Source organism: Gastrolobium bilobum, unplaced genomic scaffold (assembly GCF_033153095.1).
Source record: "Gastrolobium bilobum isolate Gb01-03AN ecotype WA unplaced genomic scaffold, APGP_CSIRO_Gbil_v1 utg12149, whole genome shotgun sequence".
Classification (NCBI taxonomy): Eukaryota; Viridiplantae; Streptophyta; class Magnoliopsida; order Fabales; family Fabaceae; genus Gastrolobium; species Gastrolobium bilobum.
This window is the reverse complement of record NW_026896037.1, coordinates 76436-100251: the sequence shown is the minus strand read 5'-3', so window position 1 is coordinate 100251 and position 23816 is coordinate 76436. Positions and strand designations below refer to the sequence as shown.

Below are 23816 nucleotides of genomic sequence, written 5' to 3'. Positions count from 1 at the left end.
TTAATTCGTAATAAATGATAATTGTTGATTGACAGAAATCAACGGTTGAGATATAGTTGTAAGAGGTTGTAAACGAAAATAGGTTGTAAATATAACCTCCCCTTCCATTATTATGTTCAAGCTACATTTGACATTATACTTATGTTGCTATTGGTTGTCCTCTCCCCAACCTTGTTCCTCTTAGTGCTATATCGGAGTAAATCATCCTCCTCCACCGTTGTTGTCGGAAGTTACCTCCTATGTTCCCATTCTTTCATGGGAGTGATATTTTAGAGGACTCTAAACTTAATTTCATGTAATTTTAAATATGGATTAAGTGTACTATAAAAAGAATCTATATATTATATAAGATTGATAAATAATTATTACATTAATATCTAATAATTTAAAAGATGAAATAAATCATTAATTATTTACTAATAATTTTTCAAAAGGCTTACTTTCTTTTATGGAACTATAAATTATTTTTATTTCAGATTTTCACTTACATGTTTGATGAGGAGCAATGCTAAATAAATAGCCCAAGGACTAAAATTTACCCATTACATCTCAGCAAATTATGAATTGTTAACAGTGTTAAAATCTACAGCTAATTTTAATAAAAAATTACAATATAAAATTTTCAAAAACATTTTACTGTCTTTTTTAAATATTTTGCTTGGTCCCTCTGAACCTCTATTTTAATTTTTGGGCCTTGTTCACCCAGTTCAACTTCTCCAACACAAATGTTATGCATTTTTTTGGAGATAGTTGGGCTCGTCCATAAGGGTTTTGGCTCAATCAAACAACCCAATACGGAATTTTGATTGGTACAAAACCCACCCAAAATCCTACGTCATGGAACTCCTAGTTTATCTACTTGTTAGCTAAAAACAAAACAAAGAAAACGAAAAATCTTGATTACAAAATCCAAAGAACAAATAAGAAATAAAAGACTAAGTTTGAGCTTTTTGACCAATGAAAAGGTATAAACAAGAGACAAACTTTGTTTTCCCGAGTTGTTGAACGCAGATTGATTGTCCTATCACTTAATGAAATGAAGTCATGCTATGCATATGTATTCAATAACATTGTGAATTGGAAAAATAGGCACTGCTTTTAATGTCTTTCAGTTAAGATCACCAAACACCACCAAAGATAGCTTTCTTCCTCAATTGTGCCTCGTTGAGAAGGTCATCATGAGTAAAATTAAGGTACTCTGGGACTCCGAATTGCAGGACTAACTTATTGTAAAAGCAAAATCTTTAGAACAAGAAGAAAAAAAAACAGTACGTTGAGAAATCTTCATATATGTTGATGACCTACCACATGAAAATTTGAATTCCCCTTTTGCACTCCTTTAGAATTTTTTTCTAAAATAACAAAAGGGGTCAAACCAAATCGAACTTCATTAATACAAGATTACAAGTTTTCTCTTTTGAAGGAAAACAAAAGCGCCTTATAATAACATGGTGCTGTAGTGCTTCTTTAGGTGAAGTCTCGTGAAGCATGAAAGCCATGTCCTTGAAGTGTTATAACATGTTGGTCCTTCTGCTTTTGGTTGTCTATCATAACTTTTATGGAAATGTTGCTGCTCAGAAAAATGGCTTAGGAGCTTCTTTCATCTTTGGGGACTCCTTGGTGGATGCAGGAAACAACAACTATCTATCAACTCTCTCTAAGGCAAACATCCCTCCCAATGGAATTGATTTCAAAGCCTCTGGAGGAAACCCCACTGGCCGATACACTAATGGAAGAACCATTGGTGATTTAGTAGGTAATTTTCTCTTCTTTCTCATGCGTCTATGTTTTTGTGTGCACCACCTATTTGTTATAGCATTAATGAACGTTACAACCATCATCAATACTATATTGGTAAAACTCATCGATGCTACAATCATAACATTATATTAGTTTTCCTTGTTAACAAACAATTAACATATTGATTTTGCTAAGCAATAATATTACTTGCATATTTTTTTTTTTATCTTGATATAAATAATATTACAAGAGAAAAAGTATTCTAACAATCTCTTTATTGTTCAAGGAATGCTGATGAGAAAGTAGTGTGCAAGAAACATTTTTTTTTTCTTTTTTAAATATAATGTCTTGCTATTTATTTCTTTTAACCTTTTCAGGGGAGGAATTGGGACAACCAAATTTTGCTGCCCCATTTTTGGCGCCAAATGCAACTGGGAAAACCATACTTTATGGAGTGAATTATGCTTCTGGAGGAGGAGGGATTTTGAATGCAACAGGAAGAATATTTGTCAGTATTAGTAACTCCCTTATTTATTTACTAATTAATCATATTTCTCCAGGTAGATAAGTTATCATCGGTGAGTACAAAACGATGTTGTTTTGTGACGAAAATTAAGATATTTTTGTAATTCTAATTTATTGCAAAGTTATATTAGTTTTTATCATTATAATTTTTTAATTTTACAACCTAAAACGATATGATTTTGGACTCATTGAAGATAACTTTATGACTGGAAACTTTTCCCTTAATCATATTATTAATCATGTTCATAAGAAATATAATTGTTTCTTGTCACGTACTTAAATTGGTTTTCAGGTGAATCGCCTAGGAATGGATGTTCAAATAGATTACTTCAGCATAACAAGAAAACAGATTGACAAACTGCTGGGAGAATCAAAAGCTAGAGAGTACATAATGAAGAAATCCATTTTCTCTATCACTGTTGGGGCCAATGATTTTCTCAATAATTATCTCCTTCCAGTTCTCTCTATTGGAGCGAGAATTTCCCAAAGTCCAGATTCTTTCATAGATGACATGATTAATCATTTCAGGGCTCAACTTACGGTATGCATCTTAATCTAATTAAATTTAACTCTAATTAAACCCCAAAACAAACTAGGGCTAATTGATCAGAAAGAAAAACTTAAAACTTTTCTAGAAGGGTAACTTTGTGTGTTTTGAATGGCAGAGACTTTACCAAATGGATGCTCGGAAGTTTGTCATTGGCAACGTTGGCCCAATAGGCTGTATACCTTACCAGAAGACCATAAATCAGCTGAATGAAAATGAGTGTGTGGATTTGGCTAACAAGCTTGCACTTCAATACAATGCCCGATTAAAGGATTTGCTTGCTGAGCTAAATGACAACCTCCCCGGAGCCACGTTCGTCCTTGCAAATGTCTATGATTTAGTGTCTGAACTCATCACAAATTATGATAAATATGGTAAATAATTCCTTTATTCTTTTCATGATCTATTATAATCTTCATTTAAATGATTGTCTAACTTAACTATCTTAGTTAAATCCATGTTATGATAGTATAATTTTTTTTAAAAGAATCAATTCAATGGAAAATCTTAAATTGATAAACTTCTCTAACTTATCCCCTCAATAAGAGTTCATCGGCTTAAAGAGTGGATAATGCACGAGTCCACCTATTTATGAACTCATGATCATTTATAAGGGTGTAAATGAGTTAGGACAAGTTAGGTTTTAGCTTAAATGAGTTAGGCCTATATAAATTATTTCAAATCTGACTTGACTTGTTAACCTGATACAAATCAAATTATAAGCTTAGCCTGATTTGTTTTAAAAAATATAATGTTTAGCCTAGTCTATCAAGCCTTCAAAAATAATATATTGCACTATATAAATTATAGATTATAATTACTTTCACAATAACTGATCACAATCCGAAATATTGATAATTTAAATGTTGTTAAAAATAAAAAATGATCAATCGGATATGTGTATGTATGTGTGTGTGCACTTGCACATGTATAAACTTTTAATTTATTTTAAATAAAATCAAATTTTAATTTTATAATTAAAAATAATACAATTCGATCCGATTGATTATGCATACGCACATGTTGAGTGTGTGCATATGCGTATGCATGTACGTGGGTGTATGAGCATTCGTGCGTCTGTGAGCACAAAAGTCTTTATTTTAAGACTAAAAAACTATGATATTTAAACATAAAGCAGCAACCGCCAAATAAGTGAAAATCAATCAAGTTAGACTGATAAATTATAAATACATTTGTAAATCAATTTTTAAAATAACAAGTATGTTAGAATTCAAAATTTACACATGCAAGAAGAACAACGATAATGCAACCCAGCGTTGAAGATATCCACCAATTAACTAACCAACTTATATGAGAATTTTCCAATAAAAAATAACTAGATAAATAAAGAGAAACAAACAAAATAATAAAAGGCAAACATAAACATGTGTCCAACAAAGTTGAACAATATATCATTTTAGTGAGAGATTATATTTATCATTATTTTAAGTTTAACACTCTTACTACTTGTTTGATTATCGATGGATTAATTTAAAATCAATGGCAATCAATTTTTTTTCTCTTTTTTGATCATTGATTTTAAATTGATCCAATGATAATCAAACAAGTAATAAGAGAGATAAGCCTAAAATGATGGTAAGTATAACGAGGGATGTAAATAGGTTGGCCTCTTTAAGGCAAGACCTGTATAAAATATTTTAAGTCTGACCTAATCTATTAGCATTGTATATGTCCAAATTATAAATCTAACCTGACCAATATTTAAAAATAAAAATCTTAACCTAAACCTGTTAACCTATTTAAACTTAACAGATATTCAATAATTAAAAGTTCATAAGACATACCTATCTTGTTTTTAAGGGAAATATTAGTCTCATGTTATATGAGAGTAATTCTCTTATGTTATAAAGATAATTCAAGTGGGGTCCACCATTAAAAAACAAAAAAGAAAAAGAAAAAAAGAGAAAATGCAATTTTCGAAGTGAGAGAAAATGATATAACTATTTCATGTAGAGTAATATTTCCCTGTTTTTAATTATATATTATTTTGCAGGATTCACAACAGCATCTAAAGCTTGCTGCGGAAATGGGGGCCAATTTGCAGGGATAATTCCATGTGGGCCTACTTCTAGCATATGCAATGATAGGTACAAGCACGTGTTCTGGGATCCTTATCATCCAAGTGAGGCTGCAAACCTAATCCTCGCCAAGCAGCTACTTGATGGAGACAAGAGATACATATCTCCTGTGAATCTTAGGCAACTTCGGGATCTTTGATCTTTGATCTTTTGTTGTTGTTTCCCTACCTTAATTTGCCTACAAAATTACACACATATGTTTCCTTTTATATTTTTTTCCCCTAGTCTATCAGTACCAAATTGTGGCTCTCAACAACAACTTTTGCTGTGGTTGCCTACTTTATTTACTGCAATTAAAGTACATGTAATTCTACAATCGAGATTTGCTTCCCCTTTCTTTTTTCAATGTATTTATTATGGTTCTAAGTTTCAATTATATACGTTGATAAGTTAATTGACCCTGGTGATGCACTTGAGTACTTCAAAAGAAAATGACTAGTTTCAAGTAGATATAGGGAGAATTTCATTTCCTTGTTCCTATTGATTGTGACGATTTTGAAATAGATAATACTAATAGAAGGAAGTTTATATTTTCCACAACTTCCTCGCCTTAGTGGTTTAAAAAGTCTAACCAAACCAACCTATGTCTCACATGATTCTCAATCCATCTATCTAATTTTTAGGTGAAACTATCCGTCTATCTTTTATTTTTGTTGGAACATGCATGATTGAAGGCAACGAAAAAAGTTAAAGATAAATTATGCATAATTCTCTTGAACTGCATAATTCTTATACTTTTTCATTTCTTTTAACTAATTTTCTGAAGTTATTTTGAATAACTAATCATGGATGAAATATTATAATGAGATAAAAGAAAACAAAATTATTATATCATTGTTTGAAATTTTTATGATGAAATAGAGGAAAATTTCTATTCTATTGTTTGGAAAGTGAATGAAATAATAAGAAAATTAGTAAATATATAATTTTGAGGGACTAATGTTTCTCATATTATATGAGATAATTTTATCTACTATACACACACATAAAAATGTGTGGCGTCTATATTTTTTTTCTTTCTCTTCTATTCAGAGAGACCTATATGGGCTTCAAATATTTTTATGTATATACAGGAGATAAAATTATCTCATATCATATGAAAAACATTAACCCCAACTTTTAGATGAAATGGAATGTAGTAGATTCTATATAAGTTCTATTCTAGTACACTATATTCTAAAAAATAATAATTAATGTCGTTGTGTTCCACTTTTCCTTTTTTTTTTTTGTCAATCCAAACATAATTTTTCTTGTACCACTTAATTCTAACTTTTATTTAAGTTAAAAATGTAATTTTTTAATTAATTTGAAATAGTTACATGTGTCTTAACACTCTCTCAACTTGCCCCTTAGGGACTGTTTGGTACACTGTAATCCTATAGATGACTAGGAAAGTGGAAGTTGAAAATTTTTATTCCCACATTTGGTAGAAGAAAAACATAAAATTTTAATGGGTATAGTTTTTCCCTGGCTTGGCTTCCATATTACACTATCAATTGTGAATTTTGATTACCATGTAGAACATGGTAATTATTTGTTCCCAGGTCTTGTTTTGTGTTTCACAAATTTATCAGACTAAATTACCCTTGAACCCCAGCTTATCACTTGCGTCAAAAAAACTAATCCTATGTAGTAACTTTTGCTGATGTTGATTGCATCAAAATCTGATGCAAGTGGCAGCATTAAAATTAAAACAATTAGGAAAACAAACTGCATATATTGTATCTCATAACTTCTTATTTTATGAAAGTAATCATGTTTCTTAAAAAATTGCAAAAAAAAAATTTGTGTGTCATACTTTACATGAAATAGGAAAATGTGTTGAATTCATCTAAATAGAGGCTCCAAGATATGAACATAACTTGTTGTCTATAGGATATAAATTATTTTGCTTGTGAGCGTATGTATATTTTAAGAGAAATTTCATCATATTATGAGGGTAGTGTAGTAAAATTTCATCATATTCCCAACAATATTTTGTTATCAACCAAACAGCCTTTCAGAAAAATTAATCAATATTTTCAGTAATATTTTCGCCTACCAAACACTTTTTTCGTAATATTTCAGGAAATTTTTTGTTCCCATATTTCAAGTAATCGTGATTCCTGAATACAAAAAAAAATTTCCAGTACCAAACGCCCCCTTAAAGTTTATTTTTTAACCGACAAACTCCTTTATATCTTTTTTTTTTTTTTTGGATAACAACTCCTTTATATCTTTTTTTTTTTTTTTTTGATAACAACTCCTTTATATCTTTATATACAAAGTTGTGAACACACAATACTTGTTAGCTATAGAGCTTTGACAATAATTAATAACTTGCACACAAAGTGCAACATAATGAATATATAGATATCAATATTGCTCGATCCAAACACATAGTGATTAATATGAGATTGAGAATCATTGTATTTATGGTAGAGACATCCGTAAAGGATGACAAATAACTATATACAAAAATTGAAATTGAAGTTAATCGAGGAGGTGGTGTGTACGCAGAATGACACATTAAAGAGACTAGAATTTTAATTATAAGTGTATATCTTTAGAATCTATCCTTTTATTTATGGGGTAAATTATATTTATAAATCTTTTATTTTATGTGTTTCCCCAAATACATTCCAATCCGAATGTATTTTTAAAAATACATAGTTAAATTTATAAACAAAAAATTTGTAAATATAATATATTTTTTCTTTTATTATAGAAATTTATCTTTAGTAAATAAAGCTAATATTTTTTAGAGTCTCGATCTGGAAACGTTATGTTGGTCCAGAATAAACTATCAACAGATCTACTATCACTAACCCCAAAAACATTTTGTTACCGTTGGCCCAAATACAAACTTCTATTATTACTGAGCCACAAACAAGGTGCAATATATTGAATGCTAAGGTACAGTGGCTTGGCTACACAGTACATGTGCATTACCTATGATGTGTATATAAATGACGAAGAGCAGATTTGCAATTATCCCGTGAGACTATCTTTTCAACGTTAACCAAACTATAGGAGGTTTGGTGGGAAAAAAAACTTTAGAGGGGTAATTAAGTTGATTTTTTTTTTGTCAAACTGGAATTAAATTTAATCGAAAAATTAACTTTTTAAATATAAATTAGAGTTGAGAAGAGTTAAGTGATGCCAAAAAAAAAAACTTGTGGTGATTAGTTAAACAAAGGATGAAAATATTTAGGGTTATGTGTAATGTATCCAAAAATTTTGGATGATTATACATGTGTGTGAGTGGTAAGCATTTAGTATATCATGATTATTCATGTGTGTGAGTGGTAAGCATGTAATTAAAATCATATTATATGAGCAGCTTACCAAAAAAAAATAAAAAAAATCATATTATATGAGTAAAGGCATGAAATTTCTTGATATTCAACTATCAATCATGTCAATCTGAACATGGAATAGAGGCAGAACAACCTAATTGTTACGAAGAGGAGCTCCACACGTGTGAGAAGTTACCCAACTAAACTCAATGATTACGTGGCTTAGCAGTTGAGCAGTTAGAAGATAGTTGAGTCAATATAGAAGTTAGCTAGTCAACAACAGTTGTAATAGTTAGTTAATTGAATGACCAGAATATAAAAGCTGGTGATGTAAGAAACAAAGGTATCAAATAAAATTTTCCTTGAATTGTTCTTCTTCCCTTCTCTTCCTTATTCTTAGGATTCCATCCCTAACAATTTGGTGCTTTCATTCTTGAACACCACCATCTTCATGATGCGGGTTCAAGATCTTGCAGAGGAGTTCTCCACTTCTCAACAATGAGTAGATGGACGCCTTGCGGATCACCAGATACAAATGACTCGCGTTGAGTCACGACTTGAAGATCACCAAGCGCAGATGAATCGAGTTGAAGCTAGGTTGGATGAAAATTAGAATCAGATGACACTGATGCTAGCGCAATTGCAGCAACTCAGGCCTTCAGTCGACTGAAAGAGGTCACGACTAATACTCCAGTATTGGTCTTACCAGATTTCAAGCTACCTTTTGTCATTGAAACTGATGCATAAAACACTGGGGTAGGGGCTGTCCTCGTACAACAGGAGAGACCTCTAGCATTTTTTAACAAGAAGTTAGGAAGCAGGATGGCAAATGCATCTACATACGTAAGGGAACTTTATGCCATAACAGTAGCAGTTAAAAGGTGGCGCCAATATCTCCTTGGATCCTTCTATACTATAAGGACCAACCATATAAGTATTAAGGAATTGCTTAATCAAACCATCCAAACTGCAGAACAGCAGAAGTATTTGTGTAAGTTGATGGGGTATGCATTCCATATTGAATACAAGGTAGGAAGCTCCAATATAGTTGCGGATGCATTATCAAGGAGCCATGAAGAAGCATCAGTAAATGCCTTGTTCTCTGAACCAGTATTTGAAGTCTTAGAGGAAATTAAACAACAGAATGTAGAAGATCCATATTTAATACATTGTCATCAACAGGTGAAGGATGACCTGAATGCAGTGACTTCTTGACAGTAAGAGAAGGCATTGTGTATCATAAGAACAGATTCCTTCTGAGTCCTAAATCTTCTCTAATTCCTGGTTTAATTCGAGAAGCACATGCATCCCCTGTGGGAGGTCATGCTGGAATAGCACGCACCTTCCTGCGTATATCAGCAAAAAAATTTTGGACTGGTATGAGGGAGGATGTGAAGCAATTTGTTAGAGAATGCTAAATTTGTCAACAAGTCAAGTACGAGACCAATAAACCAGCAGGATTACTTCAACCCTTACCAATTCCAGAAGGAATATTTATGGATTTGTCTATGGATTTCATAGTGGGTTTACCACCTTCTAATGGGAGCTGCACGATATTGGTGGTTGTTGACAGGCTATCAAAATTTGCCTACTTTGGGAAGCTTCCTCGCTCTTATACATCAGCAGTGGTAGCTCAATTGTTTTGTGATATAGTTGTCAGAAATCATGGTTTTCCTCGCTCCTTATTGACTGATAGAGATCCAATTTTTGTAAGCCAATTCTGGTCCCAATTGTTAAAGTTGAGTGGAACCAAATTGCGTACTACTTCCTCTTATCATCCACAATCCGATGGACAAACAGAGGTTACCAATAGATATCTAGAATAGTACTTGAGCGCCTTCTGTCATGAACAACCATTACAGTGGTCGCAATTCATAGGCTGGGCTCAATTCCATTACAATCCATCGTTTCATTCAGCTATTGGCATGACTCCATATGAAGCTGTATATGGGAAACCTCCTACACTGATTCCTCATTATCCAAGGGGATTGTTGAAGGTGGAAGTTGTAGACTCAATTTTGGTTCAACGCAATGAAGTCTTATCGAGATTAAAAGCTCATCTGCAGAGAGCTAGAAACCGCATGAAGGTGCAGGCAGACAAAAACAGGCGAGAACGCACGTTCAATGTGGGAGAATTGGTATGAGTGCGTTTATAACCTTATAGACAGGTTTCTGTCTTTCGTAGAGCAAATCATAAGTTGGCTGCTCGTTTTTTTGAACCTTTTCCAATTGAACAGAAGCTGAGTGATGTTGCTTATAAGCTGGAATTACCACCTAGTAGTCAAATTCATCCCACTTTTCATGTATCATTGTTGCAGCCTTTTGTCAAATCAGAGAGTTCCGCGACAGAAGCTATACCTCTTCCTTTGGTGGCCATTGAGAATAGGCCAGTGCAAGAACCGCTAACAGTGGTGGCCAAGCGAATGATTCGAACCAATGTAGAGCCTTAATACCAATTTTTGGTACAATGGACTCACTCAGTACCTGGAGATTCGACTTGGGAGAATGAAGAAGACCTTAGGAGGTGTTATCCTACCTTGAACCTTGAGGACAAGGTTCTGTCTGAAGGAGAGGGCATTGTTACGAAGAGGAGCTCCACACGTGTGAGAAGTTACCCAACTAAACTCAATGATTACGTGGCTTAGCAGTTGAGCAGTTAGAAGGTAGTTGAGTCAGTATAGAAGTTAGTTAGTCAACAACAGTTGTAATAGTTAGTTAATTAAATGACCAGAATATAAAAGCTGGTGATGTAAGAAACAAAGGTATCGAATAAAATTTTCCTTGAATTGTTCTTCTTCCCTTCTCTTCCTTATTCTTAGGGTTCCATCCCTAACAATAACTATCGAGCACTTCAGCGCTCATATGTACGCTTATAATTAAGCCGCTAAGCACACTAACAATAAAAATCAAATTCCTCTTGTGTACCACACTCTTAATTGTTTGGATTAGGAGAGCGAGTGTGTAGTTTAGTTCGATTCGATTTCTTTTACTGAACCAAATTGAATTGAAAAAATAATTTAGTTTGGAAAAAACAAACTGTTTTTTTTTTAATTAGTTCTGAACCCGATTAGAACCAGTTATGAACTTGTTTAGTTTTGAATCAGTTCACACTGATTTTGAATATCGCACCAAACTACCTGTGACCTATCTGTTCAAAAAGATGTTGATTCATGTTATTTTACCTATTCAATAAAGAGTATTTAAGTTGTAATGTTTCCAACCTTTTTAAGTGTTGTACCAAGTAATAGATCTTTAGATAATACATGAAACTCTCACTCAAATATCTTCCGAAGGATGACCATTTGTATTTTACTTTTGTTTTTTATATGGAAATCGTATTGAATAATAAATTGAAGAATTGTAATCCAGTAATTTGATATAGTAATATGGTGATATAGTAATATGTCAAAATATCCTAAATTTATCAATGTTATAACTTGTATAAGTACTTTGCACAATAAATGAACATAATAACTAAAGCATTGTGTATGATAAAAAAAATGAACAGAATAATATAAAAAAATTAATTCAATTCATTAACTGATTTTAAAAAAACTAATTCAGTTTATGAATTGATTTTTAAATCAATTTAACTAATGAATTGATATCTTAAAAACCAGTTGTTTGTGAACAATTTTAAAAAGCTAATTTAGTTAATAAAATCTAATTCTTTCAAGTGCGATGTAATTCAATTCAAAATAAAGTTTAATCGGGGTGACACAGAATTTCTTATGGACCATCAAAAAGACTCTTAAGAAATTAGATTTAACATCTTTTTCATTTCAAACACCAAGAGATCCAAGAATAACATGATGGCTATGCTTTAGAAATCATGAAATAGGAAAGGATCACATTGAAGTCTCGAAGAATCCATTGCAAGACTCTTGAAGATGAAGTTCGGAATTAGTTTCGTAAACTTTTTATCTTATTTCTTCATTATATCTGGCTAGATTTCTTTAAGTTAAGGTCAGATGAAACTTGATCAATTTCTGAATTTAACTGCTAGTTTTAATTGAATTTCCTTTTAATTGTTATATGGATTATTCCAAGTTTAATGCTGTTTTGAATTGAATCTTGAATCACGTGTTCCATTATAAAAACGTTGGTGTATGAATTCAATGTGAACCGAGGACCTGTGAGACGGAAAATGTGAGAAAGAAAGATACTATATATTCTCAGTAACACTGTAAGGGAGTGTTTGGTATATTAGTTTTTTTTTTGAGTTCATGGAAAAGAGGGGGTGGGGTAAATTATTTTACAACATTTAATAGGAGAAAGAGTTAAAATTTGCCTAGGAAAATTTTGTTCACAGGAATTTATTTTACACTACTGATTTCCAAGTTAAAATACCATCTAAGACATGATATTTTTTTTCCCACTAGGCTTCACATTTGTCGGACTAAAATAGGTGGTATGGGAAAAACATTCACACATTTGTCGGACTAAAATACCCTCGTCAGCCTTGGCTTTATCAGTACTTGAATGGCTATAAGGGGACGTTTGGTTGAGGAGAAATTTTATGAATGGTAGGGAAATGTTATAGATAGGGAAATGGTTGAAAAGTGAGATATGTAGGAAAATGTAAAAAAAAGTTGTTTGGTTGGAAAAAATTTTACCGGGAAAATTAAGTAACTTTTATGAAATCTATGTTTGGTTGTAGATAAAATATAGATGGGAAAACAAGTTAATATTACCAAAATAACCCTGTACAGTCATAATTTTTAATCAATACCCTTTACCCAATTTCATCTCCCAACGTCTATATGTCATCTCCCATCGTCTATTTGCCAAAGACCATATCTTCAAAAAAATGAAAAAATCTCTTTCCTTGTAATCGATCTGTGTAAAATAAGAAGAAGGAGTGAGAGTGGTGGAGGTGGTGATGATGCACAATAAGAGGAAGAAGAAGAAGAAGGGGAAAGTCAAAGTGTAAAAGAGAGACATTAGTTAGAGTGACAAACTATAGGAAGGAAGAATGCCAAATTTGGTGCTAAAAGTTTTGTGACTTTTTTGTTGTGAATTGAAAATCTGGTGTGCATTATGTTGAGCTAGTAATAGTAGTCTCTTTCATGGTTGCAGCTTGCTTGCAGTTGGGGATGGTTAGATTGAGAAATGAGTTAAGAGGGTACCATGGTCATCGATGGGTTGCCAAATTTTCACAGATAGCTAGATAATTCATAATACCATGGTGGAAGTGGGTAAATTTGGCCTGCTTTTTTGGCTCAGATAGCCTTGCAAATGGCTTAACTAGGGAAGTGAGATAGATAGCAATGTAAGAAACCTGTTGAACCAAACACTGTAAACCAACAAACCCACTTCCAATTTACCCATCTTTCTCCACAAAATCCAGGAACCAAACACCCTCTAAGAGATATATGAAAAAATTTCCAAGCTTTTGTTTTCGCCGACGATATAGTGTGAAGATCAAAACACCTATTACTGGTAATTACAGACACAAATATGCCAACAGTAACTGATGTGGCTTGAGTGGATTTTGATGAATTCAAGCACCGAGTTCCATTGCAAGGTAACTTAACGTTTACAGTTTCTAGGATATATCTTGTTGGTGCTCCATAAGGTTCAGGTCTTCTGGGATTGATATGATGCGGAGCATTACAAGTTTTCAGAGATGAAAACTCAACTCCGCATAACTCCATATTGTGTTCATACAAAAAACTATATTTTGTAAATGGGTCGTTCCTTGCACACTGATTTTCTATTATTTTGTAAATCGTGTTTCAAAAGTTAGATATTACGAGGGTAGTTTGGTAAATTTTTCTCATTTTCTCAACAATATTTTATCATTAATCAAACATATATTTAAGAAAATTAACCAATATTTTCGATAAGATTTTGGTCTATCAAATAATTTTTTAATAACATTCTTATAAAAAAAAATTCCATTATATTAAGTAAAAGAAATATTTTTCCAATATCAAATACCCCTTAATACGCATTAGAAAAAGATGCTAACGGGACTCGTAATATTAATGGAGTGTTTGGTTGAGGAGAAATTTTTTGAATACTAAGAAAATGTAATTGATAGGAAAATGGTTGGAAAGTGAGTTTGACAGAAAAATGTAAAAAAAATTGTTTGGTTGGAAAAAATTGAACCGGGCAAATTAGGTAAGATTTATAAAGTCTATGTTTAGTTTGAGGTAAAATATAGATGGGGAAATAAGTGGCTATTACGAAAATGTTCCTGTTTTTAAAATTACTGTAAATTACGAAAGTCTATCATGGTCCTGAAAACAATTTTTAATTTTATGTTTTCACTAGATGGTGGCATCATGGTGTTATGGATTGGATAATGTTTACAGCTTTCGTGTATGAGAACTACGTTCTCTACTCTTGGCTAAGTCATTTTACAACTTCACAATTAGTTTTCTAATACAAAATGGAAGGTCATTTTGGTCACAATTTTCACTCTCAGTTTTTTATTTTCCTAGTTTTCCATAAATACCACATCTCAAGAGGTATTCTTAAACAGTGAATTTGAGCACAAAATCAACTAAAATATGGTTTCCTAAGCAAACTTCTTTCCTAGACTTTTTTTCCCCATAAACTTGTACCAAACATAGTATTTTGGGATACCTACCAACACTTCCCCATCTATCCCAAAAGAAAACCTCAACCAAACATACCCTAAGGGAGTTATTAATCTTATTTCATAATATAAGTATTTTATGTGGGTGAAACAAAATTGTGGGGTCCATAATTTTTAAAAAATTATAAAAGAAAAAAAATGGGCACAAGATTTCATGAGTATAAATAGTTGTCTTATGTGACATAAGATAACTATTTCCCTAATATTAATTATAAAAAGAGAGTGGTGGGATAAATGACATTAGTTATTATTTTATTTTTTTCATTTTTAACAAGTGATGTATATGTAGGGGTGTAAATAGGCTAGACTTTGACTTAAATAGATCAAGTATGTGTAAAAATATTAGGTTTGGCCTGGCCTGGCTTATAAGCCTATGTATCTTGACTTATATTTAAAAAATAAAAATTGATCTAGGTATGTTAGCCTGTTTAATCCTATTAAATATTCAACAATTAAAAGAAAACTAAAATAATATTACTTTATTATTCAAAATTATTAAAATAGTAATTTCATTTAAAATAAATAATATGATATAGGCCGGCGTGTTGGCTTATAGGCCCAACATGTATAAAAAAACATATGACCTATTTTCTAAATAAATTTTATTAAAAATCTAAATCTATTCTATGTTAGTGTTTGTAATAGTAGGTCAAATATGATCTAATATAAAATAAGTGGTAGGTCGACTTAATCCATTTATTCCCTTATATATATGCAGTACTGAAAATATTTAAAAGTGGGAATGCAATGTCAAGCATAACATAAGCCGTGCGAGTGACGAGACAAGAACAGAAGAGAGAAGCCATACATAGCAATTGATCTTTGGGTTATCAGAGATTCAGAGACAATAGAAAGGTCTTAAAATTTTGGTTCCTGACTGATAGCGACCCATGCCGGAGACCATTTTAAAGGCGCGTGACTCTTCCTCCTACCACCACCACCGACAACCACCTATCTGTCCATGACAGGTGTCACTCCCCTGAAATATCACCGTCGGATCGCTATCGGACGGCCAGGACAGAGGTGCGTGTACAGTTAGGGGAACCGCAGTGTTTGGTAATGGCTACAGAGAAGCGGAAAATCCGGTAGAAGATTGAAAGAGAGAGAGAATGGGGTACGGAGGAGGAATCTGATGCGTCCGAAATCAGAGGGAAGACCCAATTATTGCTCCCCACAATGCCCGACACTCATTATTCTGTCGCTACTGTCCCCACCCACCTTCGTCAATCTCATGTTTATTGTGCAAAAATTACAAATAACCCGCTTAGCCACCTTCAAATTTTGATCGTGCTTTCCAAAATATAATAATTTTAATTAATATAATAATATTCTGTTGGAGAATTTTAATTATATCAAAAAAAAAATCAACAATAATAATTTTATAATTATTTATTTCTATATTTCTTTTTCTTTATCAATATTAATTTATTTTTATTTGATTATAATTTCCCAACACGGTATGATCATGTCATATCATGTTAATTAACATATAAAAACAATGTTATTAAAATCAACTTGGGCATCGACCCAGTCAGGATATTGGATCACTGGTTGGATCAATAGGTCATTGATCGGACCCAGATGACCTAGATATATATAAATATATAAAAATATTATAAATATGAACATATAAATTTAATTATATTCTCCATATCTAAAATGAGTCAAACAATGTTCATTAGATAAGCTCAAAAGTTATCCAATCACACTTTTACAAGCTCATGAAGCACAAATAAATGAAAATGCACCTTATTACTATATCAATTTAAATTGCAACTCAGAATTCTCACAAGCATACCTCTAAATGACATTTTACTCATATTTTTCAAATTCATTTTCATTCAAATGACATATGTCACATTCTCTTAATTTATTGTTTCACAAATTGCTTCAGTATTGAAAACTGAAATTTGATATCATTGTAAAAGAGTATACTAGATGTTATCAAAAAAAAAAAAAGAGTATACTAGAAAATAAAATTACAAAAAGTTTTTAAAATAAATTATATTTTTTTATGACAAGATGAAATAATTTTGTTTTTTTTTTTATAAAAATGCAGGATCCGATCGAATCATCTAGGAAAAGCACTATTTTAAATTTTTTGGGCAAAAGAATTGCCTAATCAAAGCTAATTGGATAAGTTTTATCAAAGTAATGCAGTCAAACATGTCACATATGCTGACGCGACTAGTCCCGTCAGTGGCAGGACTCGTGCCACGTCAGCGCCACGTAGGCAATCCAATTACCGTAAAATTTCGGAAGGCCTTAACTTATGACTCGGGTATCCAAATCAGATAATTTTTTTTTTATTTCAGATAACTTTTCGAGATCTATGCAATGACACCTAATTTGATATATTTTATATCCCACAAACATAATTTGAATTTGTAACAATTGTACCACAATCACAATAGCGTTTAAATCCAGAAGATCTTCAAACTATATTTGTGGGAGATAAAATATGTCAAATGAGGTGTCATTGCGTAAATCTCGAAAAGTTATGCGAAATAAAAAAATCATCCGATTTGGATACCCGAGTCACCAGTTTTGGGCTTCCAAAATTTTAAAGTAATTGGACTGCCTACGTGGGATACACCACCCCAAAAGCTAGTTCAAAGGGTGGGAGTGCCCAATGCCTTATAAACTCAACATTTGTTGCACATACAACTAATGTGGGACTATATATCTCAACAAATGGTTGTGGGAGATAAAATATATCAAATTAGGTGTCATTGCGTAGATATCGAAAAGTTATGTGAAATAAAAAAAAAATCATTCGATTTGGATACCCGAGTCATAAGTTATGGCCTTCCGAAATTTTACGATAATTGGACTGCCTATGTGGCGCTGACGTGGCACGAGTCCCGTCAATGTCACTGACGCGACTAGTCCCGTCAGCATACGTGACATATTTGACTGCATTACTTTGAAAAAATTTATCGAATCAGCTTTGATCGGATAATTCTTTTGCCAAAAATTTTTAAAATGGTGCTTGATTTTGATTGGTGAATTTTGTTTGGATTTTGATCAGATCCAATGGATAACCAATCTAATGTTAAAACCAATCTGATAACGAATTCGTCGAATTTTGGGTGGACCCAGCCACGTGGATCTACTCTCTGGTGTGGTGACTACTAAATCAAAGCAATAACGCTCTTCTTCGTTGCACGTTTTGGAAAATCATGGAAATCATATAGCTGTTTGCACCAATGGTCCCCACCACTAAATCCTTAAATATTCATTGAGCCTTTTTATTTTTCTAGCCTATGGCATAATCAAAGGTAGGTTTGGAATTCTTTGCTTACACATCAGCTAACCATAATGACATACCATGGTGGGTTTTTTGTTTTGTTTTGTTTGATGTTATTGGTGATGCATTTTTGCATGTGGATAATGGCACATTTCTAGAAATGAGTTGAATTATGTTTGGCTAATTGGAGGGAAAAAATTGTAAGCTAAAAAGGCTAGAACGTGACATTATCCAAAGTTCTTTATACCTACAAAGATATCTCATGGCCAAACACCCTACGGCCTATGACTGAAATAGGAAAAGACTGGTGAAACGAATATATTGATTTAGTATTAGAACCTGGCCAAGCTCTGGCCATGATCATTAGCTTGACCAATTGGAAGAAGAGCAACTTTTAACATAATCTGTGCTTATTTATTTACTTAGTGGGTAGTTTTGCATTTCATAATTACTTCAAAATGCATGCATCTAATTGGCCGTGCAAGCACTATAGTACCAGAAAAGATAACGCTTCGTTTAATGGATTAGCTCAGTTTGTAATATAAGTTGAATATGTAGAAAGAAAATCCATATTCAATTTTCATCAAATATATCTTTATTGAAATGCATAAAATTTTAATTATAATTAAGTTTCAATTCAATATTAATGATATAACTAGCTTAAAAAATTTAAACTTATAAAAATATAAAAAACCAAAAAATAATTAGAAAGATATAAAAAATAGGAAAGAATTATACTTATTACTCTTACTATCTATTTGGTTATCGTTGAATTAATTTAAAATTAATAATGATTATTATTTTTAATTGTTGATTTTAAATTAATTTAACAATAAACAAATAAATAGTAAAAATAATAAAATCAAAATGATAATAAATATAATCGCAAAAAAAAAAATGCTTCCACTACTTTATTTATGCATCCAATTCCTAATGTCCCAACAGCCAACCCCTCAAGAAACAAATGAAAAAAAAAAAAAAAAAAATTGATTGGAAGAAGGAAAGAGAGGGTTGAGGTTTTGAGGGTTGGTGGTTGTGCAGAGCCGCAGCCCTATTAGCCGACCCAATAAAGAGAGGGTATTATGGAGCCGACTGAAATGTCCTGCTTAACAGAACACTGTAAAACTGAACACACTCTGCCTCGTATAAGCCTCGGAATATGTCTCTGTTTCCACCACAGATACTCTCTCTCTCTCTCGTTTCCCATAAAACCACCTCTTTCCATTCCATTCACACCAAAACCTCACGCACACGCTTTCATTACGCTTCTTCCATAACAATTCCGCAACATAAACCTACACTCTCATTCGTTTCATTTCCCTAAACAGTTTAATAAATACATCCATCTTTTCTTTTAATTAATTTTAGCTTTCACTTAACATTTCACAACCACCCAATGCCGTCATCGGATTCCGGCGAGAGCCGCCGAGCAACCAAGCCCCAGAACACCGTCGGAGCAGCACCGCCCCCGGAGCAAGAGAACCTTCCGTGCCCTCGCTGCGACTCCACCAACACCAAGTTCTGCTACTACAACAACTACAACTACTCCCAGCCCCGCCACTTCTGCAAGTCTTGTCGCCGGTACTGGACTCACGGTGGCACGCTCCGTGACATCCCCGTCGGCGGTGCCAGCCGGAAAAACTCCAAACGCTCCCGCACCCACCATGCCACTGTCACATCTTCCTCTTCACCACAGGACCACCCCTCGCGTGCGGCGGCGCCGCCCATCGCCGCCAACCAAGGAGGGTCGATGCAGTTCGGTGGTGGAGTTGATGGTGATGTCAAACAGAACGTGAATATTTGCGGGAGCTTCACTTCTTTGCTGAACAACACCCAAGGTTCTGGCTTTCTAACTGTGGGTGGGTTTGGGCTTGGGTTAGAGGAAATGGGGTTTGGGATTGGGAGAGCGGGTTGGGTTTTGCCGGGAATGATGAATGGAGCTAACATTGGCGGCGGCGTAGTGGCTTCCGGCGCCGGAAACACGTGGCAGTTTGAAGGTGGCGAAGGTGGGTTTGTGGGTGGAGACTGCTTCTCTTGGCCGGGACTCGCGATTTCAACACCAGGAAATGTTCTGAAATGAACCCTTTTGATTATTATTTTTTGTTCTCTTGCTGTTTTGGTTCTAAGGGAGTTTGTTCTGATGGTTCAAGTTGAGGGATACTTGCTTGGTGTGTGTAAGGGGATCAGGGTATAATCAATTAATCATCATTTGCCAAATTAGAAGTATAACTAAGACTTTTTCCTTCTTCTTTTCTTATGTTTTGTTTTTGTGTAGTTTTCTCTTTTGAACTCTCTTCTGTGTATGTATTTTGTTTAGTGACTAATTAAGTTGGGTGATTCTATTAGTGGCTGACGTGACTTGTCTTTTAATCTGTTTATTTAATCACGCTTTAAACTTGATTTCATTCCTAGCAAAGATAATGCCACCATGGCTAGACATAGAAGACATATTATTTAGTAAAGAAAAGGAATAGTGTTGCAGTTTCTGACCTAATGTTCTTTTTGTTGGTAGACTTGCATACTTAATTTATGTGTTGAATAGTATAATATTTTAGTTTTGAGAAACTTTATTAGTATATTGTTGTCTAATGTTTTGAAATTATAATTCTTGTGGCGCTTTTTTAATTCTTGTCTAGTTCCCTTTTCAACCTGTTGCTTCCTGCACTGCCAAAGAATACTTAAAATGTAACCTGTTACACTGAAAGATCTCTTGGTCTGAGGTTTGTCTTCTTGTGTTCGTTTTTTTGAACTGCGCCTTTGAAAAGTTGTTTCTGTTCTATTTTTGAGCAAGTTTGTTTCAGACAAATTAACTTCCATTATGAATTAAGTTTGGCTGGGCGCATGGAAGAACTTCTTGATAACCTAGGTAATAAATTACCAACATTTTGATTGTTTTTCTCCTCATTAGACCATATATTTTTCTCCTCATTAGACCATATAATGCTTTATATATTTATGCTTACATTCTTTAATGTAACATCTTTGAAATTACATTAACTGCTGAAACATAATTTAGTTAGAAATTACTATCTTATTAATTTATAAAATATTAGTTATAGATATTCCATGTTCAACGATTATATACAAAAGAATTCCAAACAAAACAAAACCAACTTTTCTTCAATTTGATGGATAGATTTTGATACTTCATTATGGTCATGAATTTGAAACAATTATGAGCTGGTTAATGGTGACAGATTAATTAAATTTTTTTCTCTTAAAAGTTAAATGTGAAACTGTTGGTCGCAGTTATCATAATTTTAATCTATAAAATGTCCCTCGTACAAAATTCTTTGCACTTAAAATGTGAACATTTATTTGACTATTTGAGACAGATTCACTCTTTTTTATTTTCCTGATGTAACTATAACTTTTTTTTTAGATAAACAACATATATCTTTTACGCGAATCAATTTTGACAAAAAAATATTCACATTATTTGGAACTAGATAACTTAACGAAGATTATATTACCATTGATCAAAGAGGATTTTAATAACATAAGTACAAACTACTAAGATTGATTTAGTAATGAGGAGTTTGGATAAGTTATATTAATCTGTAAGTTCAATTCTCATTTGTATATATAGATATATAAAAAATAACATATGTTCTATGAACTAAATAAGTTGAAGTTGTTATCCCCAACCTTTCTATTGTTAGTTACTATTTATAGACAGATTAGTGTCTCCACTTGTTTCATTAATTTATTAAAAATGGTATTTGCACATCGACATTCTTACATCATTTTATTATTTTATTATTAAAGACAATGTGTTAAAATGTGCATTTTTCTTATTTTATTTTTTAAAAGACGTGATGCAAAAATGATGTAGAATTTGTTTATATACAAATATTATTAATGTTAATTTATTTGGACACGATACACCACGTGTTCAAAATAGCTAAACAATGGACTGGTGCCCTTTTATTGAGCAAGAAATGAAACATATCAAGTAAACTCTTGACTTAATCTTCAAAAGAGTAATATGATATACTTGAAATAAAAGGGTATTTGAAATATTATTGAATCGTATTTGAATCTGTACATAGGGGTCTCTATTTATAGAGACTTCTTAACCTAATTTTGACCTAATGGGCTTGGCCCAATATACAAGTAACGGACTAAATAAATACAAATAAATGACTACATAATTACTAATAAATGACTACATAATTACTAATAAATGACTACATAATTACTATTTACAACACTCCCCCTCAAGCTGAGGAATAAATATTTATCATTCTCAGCTTGCTAGCAAGTTCTTGAAATCTATCTGAAGGAAGCCCCTTTGTCAATAGATCAGCTAATTGACGCCCAGTGGGAATGTATGGAGTGGTAATCAACCCGCTATCAAGTTTCTCTTTGATGAAATGGCGGTCGACCGCAATATGTTTAGTCCGATCATGTTGAACTGGATTATGAGCTATACAAATAGCGGACTTATTGTCACATAGCAGCTTCATAGGTCCCTCACATTTTATTTTTAGATCATCAAGTACAATTTTCAGCCACAGTAACTCACAAATGCCTTGAGCCATAGCTCGAAATTCAGCTTCTGCACTTGATCTGGCGACCACATCTTGTTTCTTACTTCTCCATGTCACCAAGTTACCACAAAGAAACATGCAATAACCAGTGGTAGAACGACGGTCAGTCACGGATCCAGCATAATCAGCATCTGTGTAGACTTCTAAAGATAGATTGCCCTCACGTCGGAATAACAACCCTTTAACAAGAGTACCTTTCAGATACTGAAGAATTCTCTCTACTGCATGCATATGTTTCTCCTTTGGATCGTGCATAAACTGACTGACAACACTAACAGCATAAGCTAAGTCTGGTCTAGTATGGGCCAAATATATCAATTTCCCAACTAGCCGTTGATATTGTCCTTTATCAACTGGAGGACTCTCCTCTTCATAGCCCATCTTGTGATTCTGCTCAATAGGAGTATTAGAGGGTTTACACCCGAGCTTTCCTGCTTCTTTGAGAAGATCAAGAATATATTTCCTCTGGCTGATAAAGATTCCTTTGCTCGAATGAGCTACTTCTATCCCTAGGAAATATCTCAGTTTCCCAAGGTCTTTGACTTCAAACTCAGAGGCAAGCCGTGTTTGCAGAATCTGTCTCTCCACAAAATCATCACCTGTGATAATAATATCATCAACATATACAAGGAGCACAGTAAGCTTCCCATTTTGGGAGTGCTTGAAAAAAAGAGTGTGATCTCCTTGACTTTGTTTATATCCTAAGGTCATCATAACCTTAGTAAACTTTCCAAACCAGGCACGAGGTGACTGCTTCAATCCATACAAGGCCTTTTTTAATTTACAAACTTTATTTTCTCCCTTCACAGAATCAAAACCAGGCGGAATTTTCATGTAGACTTCTTCTTCTAACTCACCATTGAGGAAAGCATTCTTCACATCAAATTGGTTTATATCCCAATTGTAATGGGCAGCAAGGGATAACAAAACTCTCACCGTATTCATCTTTGCAACTGGAGCAAATGTTTCTTCATAATCAATGCCATAGGTTTGAGAGTAACCTTTGGAAACTAATCGAGCTTTGTATCTCTCAAGAGTTCCATCAGAATTATATTTCAGGGCATAAACCCATCTGCACCCTACTGCTTTCTTTCCAGTAGGTCTATCAATAACCTCCCATGTTTCATTTTTCTCTAATGCATTCATCTCCTCTTGCATGGCTTGAGCCCAATTCCTATCTTTCAAGGCTTCATGTACTGATTTTGGGATTGCAATAG

At 33.1% G+C, this 23816-nt stretch overlaps 2 protein-coding genes across 2 annotated transcripts; both read left to right on the top strand.

Annotated features, from left to right (window-relative positions):
- Positions 1 to 1497: 1497 nt before the first annotated feature.
- LOC133297407 (GDSL esterase/lipase At2g23540-like) lies at positions 1498 to 5050 on the top strand. Its single transcript, XM_061496544.1, has 5 exons — positions 1498 to 1756; positions 2118 to 2248; positions 2558 to 2806; positions 2931 to 3186; positions 4827 to 5050. Exons 1-5 carry the CDS (start codon positions 1498 to 1500, stop codon positions 5048 to 5050), a joined length of 1119 nt encoding a protein of 372 aa, XP_061352528.1.
- A 14392-nt stretch (positions 5051 to 19442) lies between these two features.
- LOC133297408 (dof zinc finger protein DOF3.4-like) lies at positions 19443 to 20126 on the top strand. Its single transcript, XM_061496546.1, has one exon. The coding sequence runs from the start codon at positions 19443 to 19445 to the stop codon at positions 20124 to 20126; it is 684 nt and encodes a 227-aa protein (XP_061352530.1).
- Positions 20127 to 23816: the final 3690 nt, after the last annotated feature.

Coding starts and splice junctions, on each gene's coding strand:
- LOC133297407 (XM_061496544.1), top strand. CDS start 1,498: ATGTCCTTGAAGTGTTATAACATGTTGGTCCTTCTGCTTTTGGTTGTC. Junction 1,757..2,117: donor AACCATTGGTGATTTAGTAG/GTAATTTTCTCT, acceptor TAACCTTTTCAG/GGGAGGAATTGGGACAACCA. Junction 2,807..2,930: donor ATTTCAGGGCTCAACTTACG/GTATGCATCTTA, acceptor TTTGAATGGCAG/AGACTTTACCAAATGGATGC.
- LOC133297408 (XM_061496546.1), top strand. CDS start 19,443: ATGCCGTCATCGGATTCCGGCGAGAGCCGCCGAGCAACCAAGCCCCAG.